Source organism: Polistes dominula, unplaced genomic scaffold, assembly GCF_049000335.1.
Source record: "Polistes dominula isolate Pdom_NZ unplaced genomic scaffold, Pdom_raw_medaka contig_624, whole genome shotgun sequence".
In the NCBI taxonomy this organism is placed as follows: Eukaryota; Metazoa; Arthropoda; class Insecta; order Hymenoptera; family Vespidae; genus Polistes; species Polistes dominula.
The window spans coordinates 380,427-399,260 of record NW_028300891.1 but is presented as its reverse complement, the minus strand read 5'-3'; the positions used below and the strand labels follow the sequence as shown (position 1 = coordinate 399,260).

General features: G+C 30.4%; 1 protein-coding gene across 6 annotated transcripts in view; it reads left to right on the top strand.

The window, feature by feature from the left end:
- The window catches only part of RhoGEF2 (Rho guanine nucleotide exchange factor 2), a 69,270-nt gene extending 50,508 nt beyond the window's left edge, over positions 1 to 18,762 (top strand). For all 6 annotated transcript variants that reach the window (XM_015332153.2, XM_015332151.2, XM_015332150.2 and 3 more), the window contains 8 exons: positions 1,599 to 1,683; positions 2,103 to 2,184; positions 2,533 to 2,585; positions 12,166 to 12,425; positions 12,534 to 13,925; positions 14,143 to 14,256; positions 14,373 to 16,382; positions 16,650 to 18,762. In XM_015332153.2, coding sequence (XP_015187639.1) covers positions 1,599 to 1,683; positions 2,103 to 2,184; positions 2,533 to 2,585; positions 12,166 to 12,425; positions 12,534 to 13,925; positions 14,143 to 14,256; positions 14,373 to 14,407 — 2,021 coding nt within the window. In that variant the 3' untranslated portion in view covers positions 14,408 to 16,382; positions 16,650 to 18,762. The remainder of the gene's footprint in view (positions 1 to 1,598; positions 1,684 to 2,102; positions 2,185 to 2,532; positions 2,586 to 12,165; positions 12,426 to 12,533; positions 13,926 to 14,142; positions 14,257 to 14,372; positions 16,383 to 16,649) is intronic.
- Positions 18,763 to 18,834: the final 72 nt, after the last annotated feature.

Below are 18,834 nucleotides of genomic sequence, written 5' to 3'. Positions count from 1 at the left end.
TCCTTACTGTTTGCATTTGCAAGCTCTTTCGATTTTCCACCAAGTTAATTTTTTTATATCTCTATTTTCCTTTCTAACCCTTTTGACCCCTCCATTTTTTAAATTTTTTTTTGTTTCACTTTCTCTAATTTCTGTTTTTTCTGTTTATTTATTTCTCTCTCTCTCTCTCTCTCTCTCTCTCTCTTTTCTTTCTATACTATTTTTCTTGTCTATTTCTTTTTCTCTATTATTTTTGATCTCTCTCTAACTTTCTCTTCTCGTCTGATTCGATAGCTTACCCAAGAGAGACTCGTTTTGCTTTGACGCGTTAATCTGCTATAAGGCGGTGCTCCTATACTTAGACGATCGTATAACCCACGCTGTGCCTTTACGGACGGGCAAGCTGTTCGCTCGACTTTGCTGATAAGCTTCTTCCATATGAGATTGGATATTTGGAGAAACGCCAGGCTCTCTTTCTCGCGACGCCCAAAAGAGAAACACATTGAAATAAATAAAGAGAGAAAGAGAGAAAGAAGTACATGTATATATCTAGATATATATATATATATATATATACATACACGTAAACTCCTATGTATTCAATTAGTAGAACCAAAAAATCGATAGATCTCCGTAGATCGATTTTATTTTGGCAATGATTGACTAAAAATTCTTACGTATATAACTAACTCGTGCTTTTCGAAATGCATACTTATTGTTAGAACTCTGTTAGATGCTTAAGACTAACTTGACGTCGAACAAATCGATCAGAATCATCGTCCCGCGAAATCAGAGAAATTCCAATCCAGCGAGCTTTACCTTTTCTTAGAGGTTGATAAAATTAGAACGACGCGTGCGTCTAAAAGGCGAGATTTATTTCCTTCCATACCTTTTAAAATTTCATATACAGAGTAAGAAAGGGAGAAAGAGACACGTTAACTTGCTTCTCGTATACGTATATTTAGTATGAATGTATTTATATTGATTCTGATTATGTTACATTTCACCTATAGGCCATGCGAATATTTTTTTAATAAACATTCATTAAATTGATCTATTCATTTAATTTTGATATTGTGTAAGGTAGAGTTTAGTCGATTAAAGTATTTTAGGATTATTACGTAGCATAAGTTAATATTCATATGTATCGGTCAATAGGAACAATTTTAAGATGTTTAATAATTTATATTATAAATATATGACTAACATTTTTGGTATCAGGTTGCTAGAAAAATTTTTATCACTTTTTTTTAAATATTTAATTTTTATTTAACAAAAGAATATTTTTTGTCATATTTCATGTATATATATATATATATATAAAGTAAGTATTGCTTTTGAATAATTATTTTTTAAAACAGCATGAATTTTCTAGGTCAACCTAATATTTATTTTTACTATAAGAACTTTTAGATAAGAATTTGTATGAGGAGTGTAGCAATACGAATAACTTTCTCTCTCTCTCTTTCTCTCTCTCTCTCTCTCTCTCTCTCTCTCTCTCTCTCTCTCTCTCTCCCTCTCTCCCTCTGCATAATTATTTTTAATATCAAAGGTTTATTGCAAGCTTTCTTTTTTATCGATAACTGTTAAATAATTAATTATCTCATCCATGCTTTTAGGAGAACATCGCGGAGGCGGTGGTACAACCGGAAACACGGCCGATAACATAGACGATCCTTCCTCTAGAGAAGAAATGTCCGAAATGTATGTTTTCATAATTATCTTTACTAAAAGAAGAAAAGAAATTAGCAGAGAAACAGGAATTCCCTGTCGGCACTTTTATGAACAAGATTTCTACGAAAAAACGATCGATGTTTTTTTCCGGATTAGATATCTTTAAATGTATCAAACGTTGATTTTTTTTTAAACATATGTTTCTCTGTAAATCTCTTTTCATTCTTTTCTGAACACAATCGTTCATATTCTCGTTTCATCTTCATTCCTAGAGAACCACATTCTTCTTCTTCTTTTTTTTTTTTTTTTCAAATTTTATTCTTCTTTTTATCTAATTTTTTCAACGTCACCATTAAATCAACCATTCAGAAGAAAATGCGCCTTTATGTTTGATATTAATATTATTAATTAATTGTTAATTTATATTTTGTTTATTTTGTATTATTTAGGATGCATCATAAGTTTTCCAGTAAGCCAAAGACGTCAAATATAAATAGGTCTGAGAGTTACAAGGAACGGATACATCATAAGGTGAGAGACAAATATTGATTTGGTAGATTTATACCTGATATTAAAAGTTTTTAGTATTTTATATTTAAATAAACAACTGCAGTATATTGAACATTTTGACATTACTTATTGATTAATCTAATATTTATTAAAAACAAATACATTCACATCTGTATTGTAAATAGAAAAAAGGATGTATTGCTAATAAGAAATATTGGAATGCAAAACTTTAAACAATAATATCTAAATAATAGAAAAATTAAAACACATGCTTCCTTTCTTCTTAAACCCACAAATTTATGGATCTATTTTTCATAGTAATACAAAATTTAAATTATTTATAAATTCCTTGTATCTATTTTGTTATAGCGACAATTACGAGAAAAACGGAAGACAAGCGATCCTAATCTCTCCAAAACAAAGTAAGTTACTGCTTTATTTGGTTATCTTTTGTTTCTTTTCTAATTTACTTTACAACCAAAAAGTCAGGCATAAAATTAGAAAGAAAAGAAACTATGAGCGAGCGAGCAAGTTGATCGAATGAACTTGCACGTAACGCTTGTATTATTAGATTCCATTCCTAATTTGATTAGGTAGTTCAGAAGGAATTCTCATTTGAATCCTAATTCTATGAATGAGAGAAAACACCACGATTAGTTTTTCGTTTTCCACGAATTCAATGATAGGATTACTCACAAAGTCGTTTTTAACCCTTTCACTACTACGGGTGACTATAGTCACCCGCCACAAAACGACACCCGCACACGACGGGTGACTATAGTCACCCGTCACACGATGCCACCTATACACGACGGGTGACTATAGTCACCCGCTCCAAAAATGGAACCAAATGTTAAGATAAATGGTATCGCTTCGTGTATTATTAATTGTATTGTTGAATTAAAAATATATCCATGGAAAAATTATGAACACAAATCATTTTGTTTCTAAAAGTAATGTCACAAAGTCGTTTTTGAGACAAAAGGCTCCGAATGCTAAAGACTGCGCGCGCTTAATGTTCTTACTTTCGGTACGTCGCTCCGTTCTAGACGAGGTACTCCGCGGCGAGGCCCACCGTAGCGAAAGGGTTAAAGAAAAAAAAACTTTATGATAATTTTGATGAAGAAGAAAAAGAAAAGCGTTAGCAAGCTGACGTGAAACTGACAAACTATTTCTCAAAGTACATCGACCATTCTGTCAAACTGTCACCGCTGTTAGTTTATTACGAAATTGTACAATTGCCAGAGTGAACCTACTACGACTATCGGCACTATTTTGAATAAACCTTGAAACCCTCAGGAAGAGAGTAAAAAAAGGGAAAGATGCTAATTTTGTGTGCGATTTTTTTATTATATAAAGAATCAACTATATGAAAAAAAATGACAAAATAAATCATTGATGAAATTTGATTATTTAAAAAGTATTATGATATATATATTGAAATAAAAAATAAATTTTTTTATGATAAATGAAAAATAATTGGAAAGGAATAAAGAAAGAAAAAAAATTCACTTTATTTAATTCCATTAAAATACGAATTCAATTAAAAAACGAGTAAGCCATCAAACATGAAAGAAAAATTATTTTCTCCCTCTCTTTTTTCTTGTTTTTTCTCTCTTTATCTTTCTTTCTCTCTTGTATATGACTGAACTAACGAAGAATTTCGATGTAACGCGAATCAATTACAATTTCCATGAAAGATATTTCAGATTCGTTTATTTTATCAATTCGAAGACTTCAATTATTGATGAAGGGTTACTTAATATGTAAATAATTCTACGTGTAATTCAAAAACACGTTCAAAATCTATACAAACGTACATGAGTAAAAATACCACAAATTACAGCTATGGATTTTAATTATAAAATACCTGTTTAGAATCATTTGCAACAATAACAAGTTAATCTTTGAACAACATCGTTATTGTCATATATGAAAAAAAAACTACATGGTTTTAACGTGTAACGACCGTCGAGTAGCTTGTTTCTAACATCTTCGATGCATCATCGTCATATGCCATCTTCCTTGTCTTTATAAATTTCATCCTACCCCTTCTTACCACTTATTAACGTTACTCATGAAACGATCCTTTCAGTTTTTGGCAAAATTCCGTTTCCATCTCTTCCTCCTCCCCACTCTTTCATCATTTTCTCTTTTACTCTCACTATCTTTCTTTCTCTCTCTTACTCTCTCTTTTTCTTTCTCAGTTTTTATTCTCTCTTTTCTTCTTCTTTCTCCCTGTCATAATTTTCTCTTCTTTTGTTCTTTCTCTCTCTCTATTTTTCCTCTCTTTTTTAATTCTTTTTTTCTGTCTCTGTCTGCTGTATAATCGGAGCGTATTTTAAAGTACACGTGAGAAGTACGCAGACTCGAAAACGATTCTTCTCACTGCTTACCTCCACTCTTTCTCTCCGGGTTCCTCATTTCGTAAAGGTGTGCATGAAGAGGAGCTAGAGGAAGCCTTCAGTCTGACGTTAAGCGTTCAATTCCACGGATGGCCGTTGCGTCGCTTCGACGGTACGAAACGCCCACGCGACTACGAACCATATACATATACCATTTCTTTTTCTCTTTCTCTTTCTCTCTTTGACCCACCCGAAAGGCGCATCAATTTCTATTACGTCGATCTACGTCAAAGCTTCTATTATCGGTTCATTTTTGAAGTGAAAACTTTTTCTCTATTTATCTTTCTTTTCTTTTTTGTTTATATTTATTTGTTTCTTTTATTTTCTGCTATTTTTCTTTTAACTTTTTATTTTTACCCTTGTTTTCTGTTTAAAATCTCGATCGGTATGTTGTTTATTTGTACTTTATTTTGTTACATATATAATGTGATTAGATAAAGAGTTTAGAGAAAAATTACAGTTAAAAAACAAAATGGATTGTGCAAGTGTAATTATTTCGAAAGGTATTTGATCGATAAATGATCTATATTGCAGATCATTGGTCGCCGTTGACCTTAAGGTTGGAAATTGATAAATCAAAGAGATCGGATATAATATGAAAAAGTGGCTAAAAATTGAAATCAAAGGAATTCTCCGTAAACCGTTTCACGTTCGTTGTGGTTATTGATCTCTGTTGTAATTTATTTTTCGAAATTAAACACGAATCTGCGAAGAACGCAAAGTTAATCGTCCTTTTACGTCGATTCGAATTAGTTGTGATCGGTGATGTCATCGAAAAGAAAATTTCGAGATCGATTGACGAAAGTATAAACCGCATTAAACGTACTTAAATAAATAAACAAATCCAAAATAAACAAATTAAAAAAATCTCAATAAAAAAATAAAATATCTGGAGTCTCAAAATTAAATTAAAAAATGAAACAATATTCGAATTAATTTTTCGATCGATCTAAAAATCGATTATAATCAAGATTAATAACTAAAATATTCGCACAATAAATTAAAAATTTAACAAGCTCATCTTTTAGAACAAAAAAAAACGAAAGAAGTGACCGTGAATAAAGGTTTAACGACATTTTTTTTTCTTTCCGTCATCCATCGATCACATTGAAGGAAAGCTGTATATATGAAATATAGCAGAAAGGGGTTGTTAAAAGTTAGTCATTTCGAAATTTCCGCGGGGATTATCGACCTCGAGGTTGCTGTACCTCTCGTCTTTGATCCATTCGAGCGTGAAACTGGACGCCTTTGACTGCTTTCCGCAAACAAATAAGCGTCAACATGCGTCAATACCTCCTCGTGTACAATCAGGGAACGACACCATTACCGTCGACAACACCGATGGTAACGAGTTTTTTTTTTTTTAACGATAAAAAATCAACAACGGGACAGTAAAAATAAGAATCGATAGATCAATTTTCTGTGTATCGACATTTTACAACTAAATCATTCTTTAAAAATCATAATATATTATAGAAACACGTTATTACTCTTTTGCTTATAAAATATTTAAAAAATAGTATCGAAATTTTAAAGATTTCCAGAATAGGAGAGGGAAATAGAGAAAGATAGATCGATGATAAAATACGTTAAAATATACTGTTTAGCGAATCGATATAGAGTCTTGTAAAATGTTAAGTAAGGAAAAGATGAAGAAGAAAGATTGAAAAGGATCGACGTACAGAGTCACGTGCTGTGGTCTTATTTCGATCATCGTATCGATCAAAGGAAAAAAAACGAAGGTGGTAAAAGATACAGAAAAGACGTACGCGCGCGCGTGTAACATATATCTATGCATGAATGTAATACGTGTATGTATATATATATATGAGTTAGAGAAGTCAATTTATCCTAAAAAAAAAAATCACAAGCAGTGATCGGTATTTTCAAACGTGTATTCCTGTCGAGTACTAAATTGAACCGATTTCAGTATCTCGTAGTGACGAATAACATTGCTGTCACGAACTTAAAAAGAACATTTTTCGGTCAAATAAAAGAAATGAAAAAATATGTGCCGCTGATTATGACATTAGATTAAATAATAAAAAAATAATATAAATTTATTTTATCGATTTATTTCGAAATATAAATTATTGTAATATTTAATAGATTGTAAAATAAAATTTTTTTATTTTTTCATTTTGTTCATCATCAATACTATCAAATAAATCATAAAATTAATTATTTTCATTTTTTAACTTATAATTAGTTCATCGTTAATAATATAAATAATTGTAATATAAAATAAATCATAAAGTCAATTGTGGTTCAATTTTTGTGACTTATGTTCACTGTTATAATTACCGGCAGTAAAGTAAAAATGATCGAAGAACATGAACGAAATGACATGGAGATAAATTGTTTGAAAGAATTAAAATAAAATAAACAAAATGTTCATTTAACGTGTTAGATTCGCTACGAAGTCACCTCGTACTAAAGCCAATCTAAACGAATAAGGTACCTTAGAAGCAATTAATCTTCTTTACGATGTGCAACTTCTTGCCGGGCCAACCACGATTAAGTCGTAACTTCGACGCGTATCGTTTTTATATACATATATTTTCTTACACTCATACTTATATTTGTACATACGTGCGTACATATATAAATAAGTATATAGAAACATACATATATATATATATATAAACTGTACTTACGTACAATACAAACATATATAAATATTATACATAGGTGTATAAATACATGGAATCGTGAACTCTAACACATACATACAGCATACATACAGAGTTCATAGTATATGCATACAAACCATGCACACAGACCATACAGGCACATGCAAAAATAAAATAAATAGATTAATATATTTATGTTTATACAAACATACGACCACAGTTCATAGATATATATAAATACGAATCGTGCAAATGATATTCAAATATAAGGTAAAAATATATTTATTCGCATACATACGTTGATCATGGAATGGTTAATACGAAATAGTTTTTCCTGACATCATCACGTAAGCTCTTGACGAGGCTTCCCTTCTTCTTTGTCGTCTTCTTGACGGTATTCGAGCTAAACATCCTAGTAAAATGCAACATTGTAGTGCTTCGTTCTGTTTTCATGTTATTTCAAAATTGTTGGATCGATCACTAATATGTTCGTATTTGCACATTTTGCATGCGTATAATATAATTGTTATAATATAAAATTATATAAAAAAAAGTTATTATTATATTAGGTTAACCAATAAGTAATGAATTCATATTATTTTGTATATAAATAAATAATACTATAGCGCACGAGAGCGGGTTGAGAAGTTTCGAACGTCAACAAAACAAAAATTTAATATTTTTTGTTATTTTAAATAAAAGCAAATTTAATCGAAAAAACAAATTGTTTTTATGTTTGGCTTAGAACATTTTAACCTACACACGTACTAAACAATAATATAATATAATATAATATAATATAATATAATATAATATAATATAATATAATATTAAATAACTAAATCTAATATTGTATTCAAAAATTAATGATTATAGTATTATTTATTTAAATATAAAATACTAAAAATTCCAAAATTACTTATTGGACAGCCTAATAATATTGTTTATTATGTAGAATAGTATTTTATTCATTTTGATATGTATTATCAATTTTTAAGAATTGATAATATTTTAACTATAATTACTTATTGCAGACAATAATCTAATTTTAGCAATATGTTAATACTTTCTGCTATTTTAAAAAAATAGGGTACGATAATTTCATTTTATAATAAACTATTTATTTTCGGAAATTAGTCAATCAATATTTTCATTCATATCGCATCATACTCATTGCATCGCTCAACCCCTCTTACTTTTTCTCCCTCTTCCCAATCGGCATTTAAAGTAAACTCGCAAGCTTTTATAAGGATGATGTAGCTCGTATATCTAGTTTAAAAAAGATCGATAAGCGAGAACAATAAAGAAAAAAAAAGAAAAAGGAGAGAAAGAAGAAGAGGAAAGTGACCTCGTTTTATCAACCCTCCTCGTACGCAGCGTGCAGTTCGCAAAAGGATAGCCAGAGGAGATAATAGACATCTTAGGCTTTATTTTCGAAACGCGATCGATACTCTCGAATCAATACGTAGACAGTATAGTGCGTAGTCTTCACGCAGCCTCCCACCTTTCCTTTTCTTATCATTTCTTCAGAACCTATCAAGAAAAAACATACGAATACAACCCATATATAACCAAAATTTTGTATAGATCTTTTTTAACTTCTTCTTTTCTTAATTTCTAATATTTTCCAAATAAATACTTCCCTTAGAAAAAAAAAAATAATAATAATAATGAGTTAATAAATTCTTCATATTTTAATATAAGCAAGGTATTAGTGTATATTAAATATTTTATTTTATCTCATACAATATATTTAAAATTAAAAGTATTTAATTAAAAAATATTTTCTCTCATTCTTTCTCTCTCTCTCTCTCTTTCTCTCTCTCTCTCTTTCTCTCTTTCTTTCTCTCTTTTTTATGTAAATATAAATTATATATAAGACAGAATACATATTTTTATGTAACATATATAGTATTAATTTTAAAAGATCATTTAAATATAGAATTTTTTTTTGTTATAAAATATATATTCTTTTATTAATCGTTAGAAAGACGCGCATGCACACACACACACACACACACACACACACACACACACACACAGACAGACAGACAGACAGACAGACACAGCAGGCAGAGGCGCGCATTATATAGTGGATTTTAAATTTGTAGGACAAAAAAGTAAATAAAAAAGTTATATAGGGGAGTAAGATAGATGGTAATAGGGTGAAGGGTTGGATGGGTGGAATGGAAGAACGAATACGCATCAACGAAGAAATATTCTCGGTCTAATACCTTCGTTGAATAGATGATCGGAAGCATTCATGCTTTACGAATAGATCGCGAGTATATCCTTGCACACGTTGTTACATTACTAGTGACATACACGTTCTTTTGTATGCACAAGAACGCGCTTATATGGCCACCGCGGTGACGGTTCTATATTGAGAGGGTTGATTAAAGTGATGAAGGAGCGGCTTCGATAAGGCTCGATCGACGCCGATTAAACTCCCAAGCTTATACCTCCTACATTTCTATGTACATAGCTATACATACATACATACATACATACATATACACGCGCGCGCGTACATGCATATGTAAGTAAAGTTGTTATGTACTTTTGAAAGAAATATGTCTTGCTGCGCAAAACTTAAAAAGACATTTTTTTTTAATCACTTTAATAAAAGTATTATTATTCAGGTTTGAATAATAAGTAAAATGTGCATTCGCTGAATTTCTAATATTTTCTATAAAAATAAGTAAGGCTTGGTTTTTTCCTTTTTTTTTTCCTTTCTTTTGTTTTTCCTTTTTTTCTTTTCTTGGAGATGTTTTCAATATTATATATCATAGTAATGATATAATATTGAACATTTTGTTTTCTGGAGAGAAAATGTAGTTTAAAATTTTTATTAAAAATAAATATAATAAAAAATAATTTTAGATATATCAAAATAAGTGAAATTGTATTATATTTATTGAGATAATTTTAATTATGCATGTAATGGTATAAAGTTGACAGTTTCTTCTCCGGAATATATAATGTCTGAAATTCTTACTCCACATATTAGTATTTATTTAAATATTAAATGTTACCAATTCCAACACCTATATTTATTGGTCAATTTAATATGATATAATATATAAATATATATATAATAATATATATATAATTTTTTATTTTAGTATTTTATCGAAAAGAATAATTTAATTTAGTTTTATCGTAAAGAATCTAGATTTATTAGGAAACTAATAGAAATTTTATTTTCGCTGAAATTTGCAAAAAAACATTTATAAAAAAATTTCTCCTTCAAATAAATATTCAAATAAATATTCAAATATATTAAATAAATGGTAGAAAAAACAATGCTTTTGAAAATAAATGAAAAATATTACACATTATTGCAACGATCATTTCTCTTCCTCTCTCTCAATTTTCATTTTTTTAATTTGTCATTTTCGTAATTAACACTAACAGAAAAAAAAAAGAATAATCCGTACAACGTACTATTACAATTCAAAATTGAAACGATTTTTTTCCCTCCTTTTTTCTTTTTTTTTTCATTCTCTCATCTTTGTTCTATATAAATATATAGTTAGTCTATGTAGCCTCCTTTAATTTGTAACATCGTAACAAATTTGTCCCTTCTAATCATACAACGTAACAAGATCACACGTGACACATAATATCTAGAACGTCGAACGAAAATGTCAGTGCATCGCTATCTACCTACCCATCCGACTTTTAACATCGAAGGAATAAGGTTCAACCTTTAAGGACGACACAAATCACATCACATTTGTTGATCGTTGTTGATCTTGGACGAAGCGACCCGTTAAACTTAAGAAAGTTTACACGTGTTATTTCTTTTAAGAAATAATATTTCGAAAAGATTGAAGAAAAACGATAACAAATTTTTTTCACCCTATTTACATTAATTACGTCAAACTATTAATATGATTATTCTCATTCGTATCAGATTTATTATTAAAAATTAAATTATCAAAATTATTAATATACTAATATTTTCTAACCCAGACATTTATATTATTTTCCTATATAATAAATAAAAAAGAAATTTTATTCTTTGAAAAATAAAGAATACGGAGTACGCGAAGGAATCAGGATCAGTACTGTGTGTCCCCGTTGGAAGGGATGAGATAATGCGAACAGTGAGAAAGTAGTGATAGTAATTATCGAATCGAAACCCGTTCATTCGATGTTGACGTGCGTAGTTATGATGCACTTGTCACATGGATGTCTCTTTTATTTCATTGTGGAAACCTTTAGAGAGTAAGAAGAAGACGTAAGAAAGATGAGACAATATGGATCACGACGTACTCGTCCTAGACCTCGTTCTCGTGACAACGATACGAACTTGTCCAATCCGTTATCTCACGCGAATCCTTCTCCCCTTTTCGATCGATCAAACGACATTTCTAAAAGGTGTCCAAGCGCGGACGAGAGTGTCGTCGTCAAAGGTCTACATAGAGACCTTGGAATAGAGGAACTTCCTGTTAATGACCGACGTACAAGATCCGAAAGGTAGTTGTAGCTGATTAATTAAAATATCGATCGATAATATTTTATTCAGTATAATAGTTTAAACGTAGTATTAATTAATTATGTAAAAAGTTATTCTGATATTAAAAGGGGATTAATATGAATGATAAATCTTTGTGATATTTCTACGTGATATTTCTGCGTCATATCATCATGTCAATATTAATCATTACATCTAACATCCTTAACGAGTATATTATTTCATTGAAGTTATAGGTATTTGCTAAAACTTTGGCGTCATTTCGTAGAATGAAATTAATCTTTGACATTAACATTCATCATTTCCGAGTAAAGAACGTGGGTAGTTACCATTAAGTCATAGTCCCATGTGAATGTTCTTTGAATAAGGCTGTAGAAAACACCTCGTTACATTAAAAATGTTTATTCAAAGACATCCGATATATAGGGCAATTACCTACGACAGCTGTTTCGTTAACGACTGACTACAGGGTTTATTTCAGTGACTGCGACCCTTCCGGTACCTTCCCTGGGAATTCGGCTGGTAGCTCGTCCAATAGCAGTTTATCGACTAGAAGTTTGGACAGTCCAAGTACGAGCCTGGAACAAGTACATCCAGCAACTTCCTCGGCAAATGCATCGACTTCGTGGGATAGCGACGTCGATGTCGAGCCAGATCCTTCTGATTGGAGTCAAGGTGTTACGGAAGAAGTACTCGCACATCTTAGTAATTCGGAAAAAAAGAGGCAAGAAGTTATCAATGGTACGTAGATTGATTCCTTGATCGAAAATTAGTCTCAATTGTATATTCGAAAAAAAAAATAATAACACTGTTATTCATCAACAATTTAATTTATTTTGTTGATAACAGAACTGTTTCATACGGAACGATCTCACGTACGTGCTCTGAAGGTTCTGTCCCATGTCTTCCATAAACCATTACTAGAATCGCAACTACTACCTTTGGATCAGATCCAATTACTTTTCTCAAATTTGGACGAAATGGTAGCAATACATTCGCGTTTTAATCAAGCGATGAAGAGGAAGAAGAAGGAAAATCCTTGTGTGGGTGACATAGGTGATCTTTTATTGGAGATGTTCGATGGAGAAGACGGTGAGACGTTCGAACGTGCTGCCTCGACGTATTGCGCGAAACAACAAGTAGCTTTGGATGCGTTAAGAGATCGTCGTCGCAAAGATCTCAAATTAAACTCATTTTTGAACGAGATCGAATCAAATCCTCTTTGTAGGAGATTACAATTGAAGGATCACATATTGACTGGTATGTTAAGATTAACTAAATATCCTTTGCTCTTTGAAAATCTCGCGAAATATACACCGGACACGAATGAGAAGGAAAAGGCAGCGGTGTTTCGTAGTCTCGAACGAAGCAAAGAAATCTTAAGTCGTGTCAATCAGGCTGTAAAGGAAGCAGAAGACTACCAACGTCTCGTAGAAATTCAACGAACCATCGACAGATCCGCTTTCGATAAATTTGATCATCCAACAGTTCAAGAATTCAAGAATCTCGATATAACCAAACGCAAACTTATTTACGAGGGTCCATTGCAATGGCGTAGAACGGAACAAAATAGAGCAAAACCGGTCGATTTGCACGTCGTTTTACTCGAAGATACGATATTTTTCTTGCACCGTCAAGATGAAAAGTACCTGTTAAAATTTATTAATACAAGTCAACCAAATTCCGTATTAAGTCCCATTGTGAAGGTATCAACGGTACTTGTCAGGCACAATGCCGTAGATAAAAATTCTTTGTATTTAGTTAATACCTCGCAAAACGGAGCTCAAATTTATGACTTAGTGGCTGCTTCTCCATCCGAACGTAAGTTGTGGTGCAAGCACATTTCAGAAACAGCCGAAGCATATAAGACTCGTGATAGACAAGGTAGAAGACCTACTACACTGCCAGAAGAATCTGTATCCGGAATGGAAGATACGTCTTTGGCCCTGCCTAGTCATGTCGTCGAAGGGAAAACAGATCATGATTTAGAACATGAACACGATCTAGAACATGAACACGAACATGAAACAGAAGTAGACTCTGAGGTGGAACGAGAACATGAACAAAAGTTAGAATCAGAACAAGAACATGAACAAGAACAAACAGATAGGGCTGATAACTTAGAAAATAATGAAAAGGAGGAAGAGGGTGTATCAGATACATCACCAAAAGCCGAACCTTCCACGAGCGAATCATCACAACAACATCAATCACAACAATCTGAGTCACCAACAACAAGAGGTAAAATTTGATAATATTAATCACTTTCATAATTTTACTTTTCGTGACACTATCCTTTAAGAATGACAATTAACAACTTTGAATTAGTTACGATTTGATTGTTTCTTTTTATGTCCTTGTATTTATAGCAAGCAAGTAGTTGTACCATCTCATTACTATAAAATAATTAGATTATTAATTATTTCTGATCAATTAATATATAACTTGAAATAATTAGGTATCGGGGAACCACTACGTATGGTCATCACAGAAATCTCCCTTATTGATCCTCTTGAAGTACATGTGGAAGTACCATCCGTGCATGTTGCAGAACCAGTTCTTACAACAATAGGTATTTTTTACATTTCAGATTATAAAATCCCCTTCTCATAAATCAGTATGCTTTTCGTTTTTATTCATTTAAATATTTTTATTAACATATTAAATTATTATTTATCACATTTTCAGAATGTCCAAAACGTGTAGGAAATTTACGTAGGTAAGAATTAAAAGCGGAAGAATTGGCAAGAGGACCCTGGGCAGCTTAATGGTGGTTAAAGCAGTCGCCCGACAAGTGAAAAGATTTTCTCGGGTTTTAAAATCCGGTCCAGCCATCCGACCCATTTTTTCCGCCTGAAGTTTTCTTCATAAGTGAGATATTCGCCCGCAACTAAACAACACTGTTTCATTGTGTGCGAATTCGGTGGAGAATTGTGTTCCCAACTAATTATGACACTTTAAGTATGGCAGCTGACAGGAGTTGCAGTTTTTAATATGTGTTCTTCCTTGAGCCCACGACATCGCTATAAAAAAAAAGAAAATAAAGTAATAAAACAAACTTATGGGGGCCACACATTTAAACTGGTCAAAACTTGAAAAAAGAATTGTATATGGATAAAGAATAATTAGATGCGGAAAAATTGACCAAAAAAATGTTGGATAATTGTAATAATAATGGCCAAAAGAAAAGTCAGCCCAGCACAATCAAAAGAAAAGAAAAGAAAAGAACAAGAAAGAAATTCGAGATTTCAATTTTCAATTCTGATAACCCAAAACCCATTTTTCTATCAACATTATAGAACATTGACATGTCTTTGAGAAAAGTAATGAATGATACTTTACTGAAATAAGAAATATGTGTTTTTAAGAGAAGCAAACAATTATTGCAGAATTGTAATTGATATTTACCTAATTGTTGAGAATGGAATGAATATTAGAGAGAGCAAAATATTTATGCTCTTACAAACGTTACAATCATTACTTCACAGAAATCGAAACATAATAATAATAATCTTTCTATATCGTTTACACTTTTAACAATCCGTTTATTATAGTATAAAATAGTAATAGCTATTTATTCTTTTGGATATCACATAATTTTGAAGAGTGAACTTCTTTTGTTTGTTACAAATTAAAATCCTTTATTTATTTTTATTTTCTTTCAAAATGTTTTGATCGTTTCTATGTAATTTTTCTAATTATTGCTCTTCACAGCTCCATATATTTTTTATTTTTACGTATATATATATATATATATATATATAGGCCACTAAGTAGACCAAGACGTAGATGGGAGGACAATATTAGAAGGGATCTTAAGGAAATAGACTACGAAAACCGTGAATAGAGGGGTCGTGCTCAGGGACGAGAACACTGGCGGGATTTGGAATTTGCGGCAATGAACTTTCGAGTTCCTAACGCCAGTTAATAATAATATATATATATATATACATGTATATGTGTATATTTTTATCAAATTTTCTGCAATCAATTACATTTGCAATTTTAGGCATTTGGTTTCAATAGTCCCATCTATTGTATTCATTTTTTTATAATTTTAGTTAAGTTTGCTTTCTTACAATTATTCAAGATTCGAGATAACTTTTTATCTGGAAAATATTAAAAATCTTATTTAGGGGAGGGGAAGAAGGAAGAAAGTCGAAAGAAATATTTCTGCTGTACTAACGATTATTATTTCTTGGCGAACATTAATACAACTGTAGTAACCGCACTCATAAAAAATAAGAAGAAAACGAAAACACGTAAAAATATATATATATATATATATATATATATCGACATGTACATTCAAACGCATGTATATACTTATATAAGAATTCATCTTTTAAAACATATAAGAAATGACAAACCGCCACATGACAATGGTCATTTGTTTATTATTGTGACTATATATTACAACAAAGCGCTTAAATCAATGCGCGTAATCGTAAGAAGAAATATAGCTTTTTTTCTATAAATAATATGAATTTTTTGTAATATTTATATTACTACGTATATAGGATGTGATAAGAAAATGAAAAAAAGAGTGACACGAGAAGAATGAGAAAAGTTTTTGGAGAAGAGAAATCATACGGAAAGTGAAAAAAATAAAAACCAAACACCTTCGCTGACCTTGATATTCGTCACTGCAGATTTTCTGAAGCATCTATTGTGTCTAAAACTCTAATGGAATAACCGGTTAGTTATTTTACTTTAATAATTTTGTTGGTGATCTTTATTAATCATGGCTTTATCATTAATGGCCAAGTAAATGATAAAATTATTTATTTTTATTTTTAAGATATACTCACGTTTGAGTTTGAATTATTTATAAATATAAGTATAACTTATGATGCTAAACATGTTTCCTAATATCTGAAATGACTTAAACCACTTTCATAATTACCAGCTATATTATCGCAATTTATAATTTATTGCACATTATAACGTGTTGCCCAATTTCAGAGAGTGACTCGATGAAACAAGGATGCGACTGCTGAACGCCAAATCAGTGTTTTCCGGCTAATATAAAGTGTTAAATCGATTAGAAGATACGACATTCAACGGGAATATTGATTAAATTATGTTCAAAACTGTACATTTATAAGAATGCAAACTTAACAACAACAAAAAACAAAAAGAAACATTATTTAGAAACATAACAAAATATAGGCATTAAAGAAGTATGCATTGAAATTGAAAAGAGCGCAGATTTGTGATAATGATTTGTGAGTCTAGTTTGAATGATGAATATAATAGATCGATTGAATGTAATTGAATGCTGTTGCAATTTTCAAGTTAGGAGGAAGGCTTAAATTTGTTCGTTAACTACTTTGTCTCTCCTTCTGACTGATTCCTGCTAAATTGTAAAAGTTGTAGGATGAGGCATATATATTGGCCAATCATTTAAAGATTTCCTAAAATTGTACGAATAATAATTTTTCACAATTTTTAATCTTTAGACATTTTCCTAGACTACATTTGTGACAATGTTAACCAGTTTAAATACTGGGAAGTCATTATTTATGCCAGGTAGCATATCCCTGTTGCCATGTTGATTCTTTCCAGGCCTGTATCCGTTAACTTTAGTCTCGAGAACTTACTAAAGTAAAAAATTTGTGAACAGTCAATAAATTGCTTTTTCGCTTTTCGATTAATCTTTTACTTTTATCAAGTATCTCGATTTCTAAAGATTGAGAAATGCATGCAAGGCCTTAATAGTTCTTTTATACATTGGTATAATAATCTGAAAAAAAATAAATAAATAAATAAAAATAATAAAGTAATGATAGTATTAACGAGTAGTGTTGGATAATTAAACATCATTTTGCATTTTTTACAACAAAATGATGCAGAAGAAACATTTCTTAGATAACACGAAGACTGTTGCATTTTTGTAATACGAATAATCAGATATTTTATAATATTTCCATAATTTTTAGTACTATCAGAAAAAAATTTATACACGAATTCTCGAATTCGATAGGAACGTGCAAAATTTTGATTTACGATGAAATCGTTTATACTACCATCCTTAGTTAACATTAGAAATAACTCAATTTTGAAAAAATTCCATACGGTAGCACAAAAGAACGACATATCTGAAAAACTAATGAAGTTCATAAACGTAATATTTTTGCTCTCGGTCATCCAGACGTCATCTTATATTTTGCAGTGTTCATATTTTTTAATGAATAATTTTGCTCTCAATGTTGTACTTATTTTTTGGTGCTACATTTGCCTTTGTGAGCAACAAAGTTCCTTTTTTAAATCACTGGATGTCTCTACGAATATGAAATTATTTTATAATAACACTTTGATTGATAATATATCAAATTATAAATTACAATGAATGCAGTAATAAACACAACTGATAAAAATGTAGCGGATCCAACATTTTTCAAAACAAACAAAAAATAACAAAAAAAAAGCAATGACATATTGTGACTTTATGCAGTTCATTGAGTATGTATATGAATTGTTATAATATCATATAACAATGTGTTTGTTTTGTGTGGGTGTGGGTGTGTGTTTGGATGGGTGTGTGTGTGTGGGGGGGGGGGGGTGTCTGGATATGTTGAAGAAATCAAACGATCGGAATGCTGAAATAGGTTTATATACCATTGGAGTAATAATTATACGAGATAAAGAATTTTACTGGAGTAAAATTAATTACTGTTATTGTTCATTAATTCTTTATCTAATAATGAACTCTTCAACCATTATAAATACAACACTATGTAAATGTATAAAAATATTTAATAACATTAGATGATATTATTATTATTATTATTATTATTATTATTATTATTATTATTATTATTATTATTATTATTATTATTATTATTTATTTTTTCTTGGCGTGACCCGAGTTACTCCTTTTGACGGGTTTTGCTACAGATTGAAAGTACATTGTACTATCGTGGTGGTTGATGTCCTGAGCTGATGAATGCTCTACTATTATTATTATTATTTTTATTATTATTAATATTATTATTATTATTATTATTATTATTATTATTATTATTATTATTATTATCACTATTATTTTACTGCATTAAATACTTATAAAATTGTATATATTTTGTAATCATTTTGAACATACACTAAAATGTACTTGAATAAGGTTAAGTGTAAATGTTTAAAAATA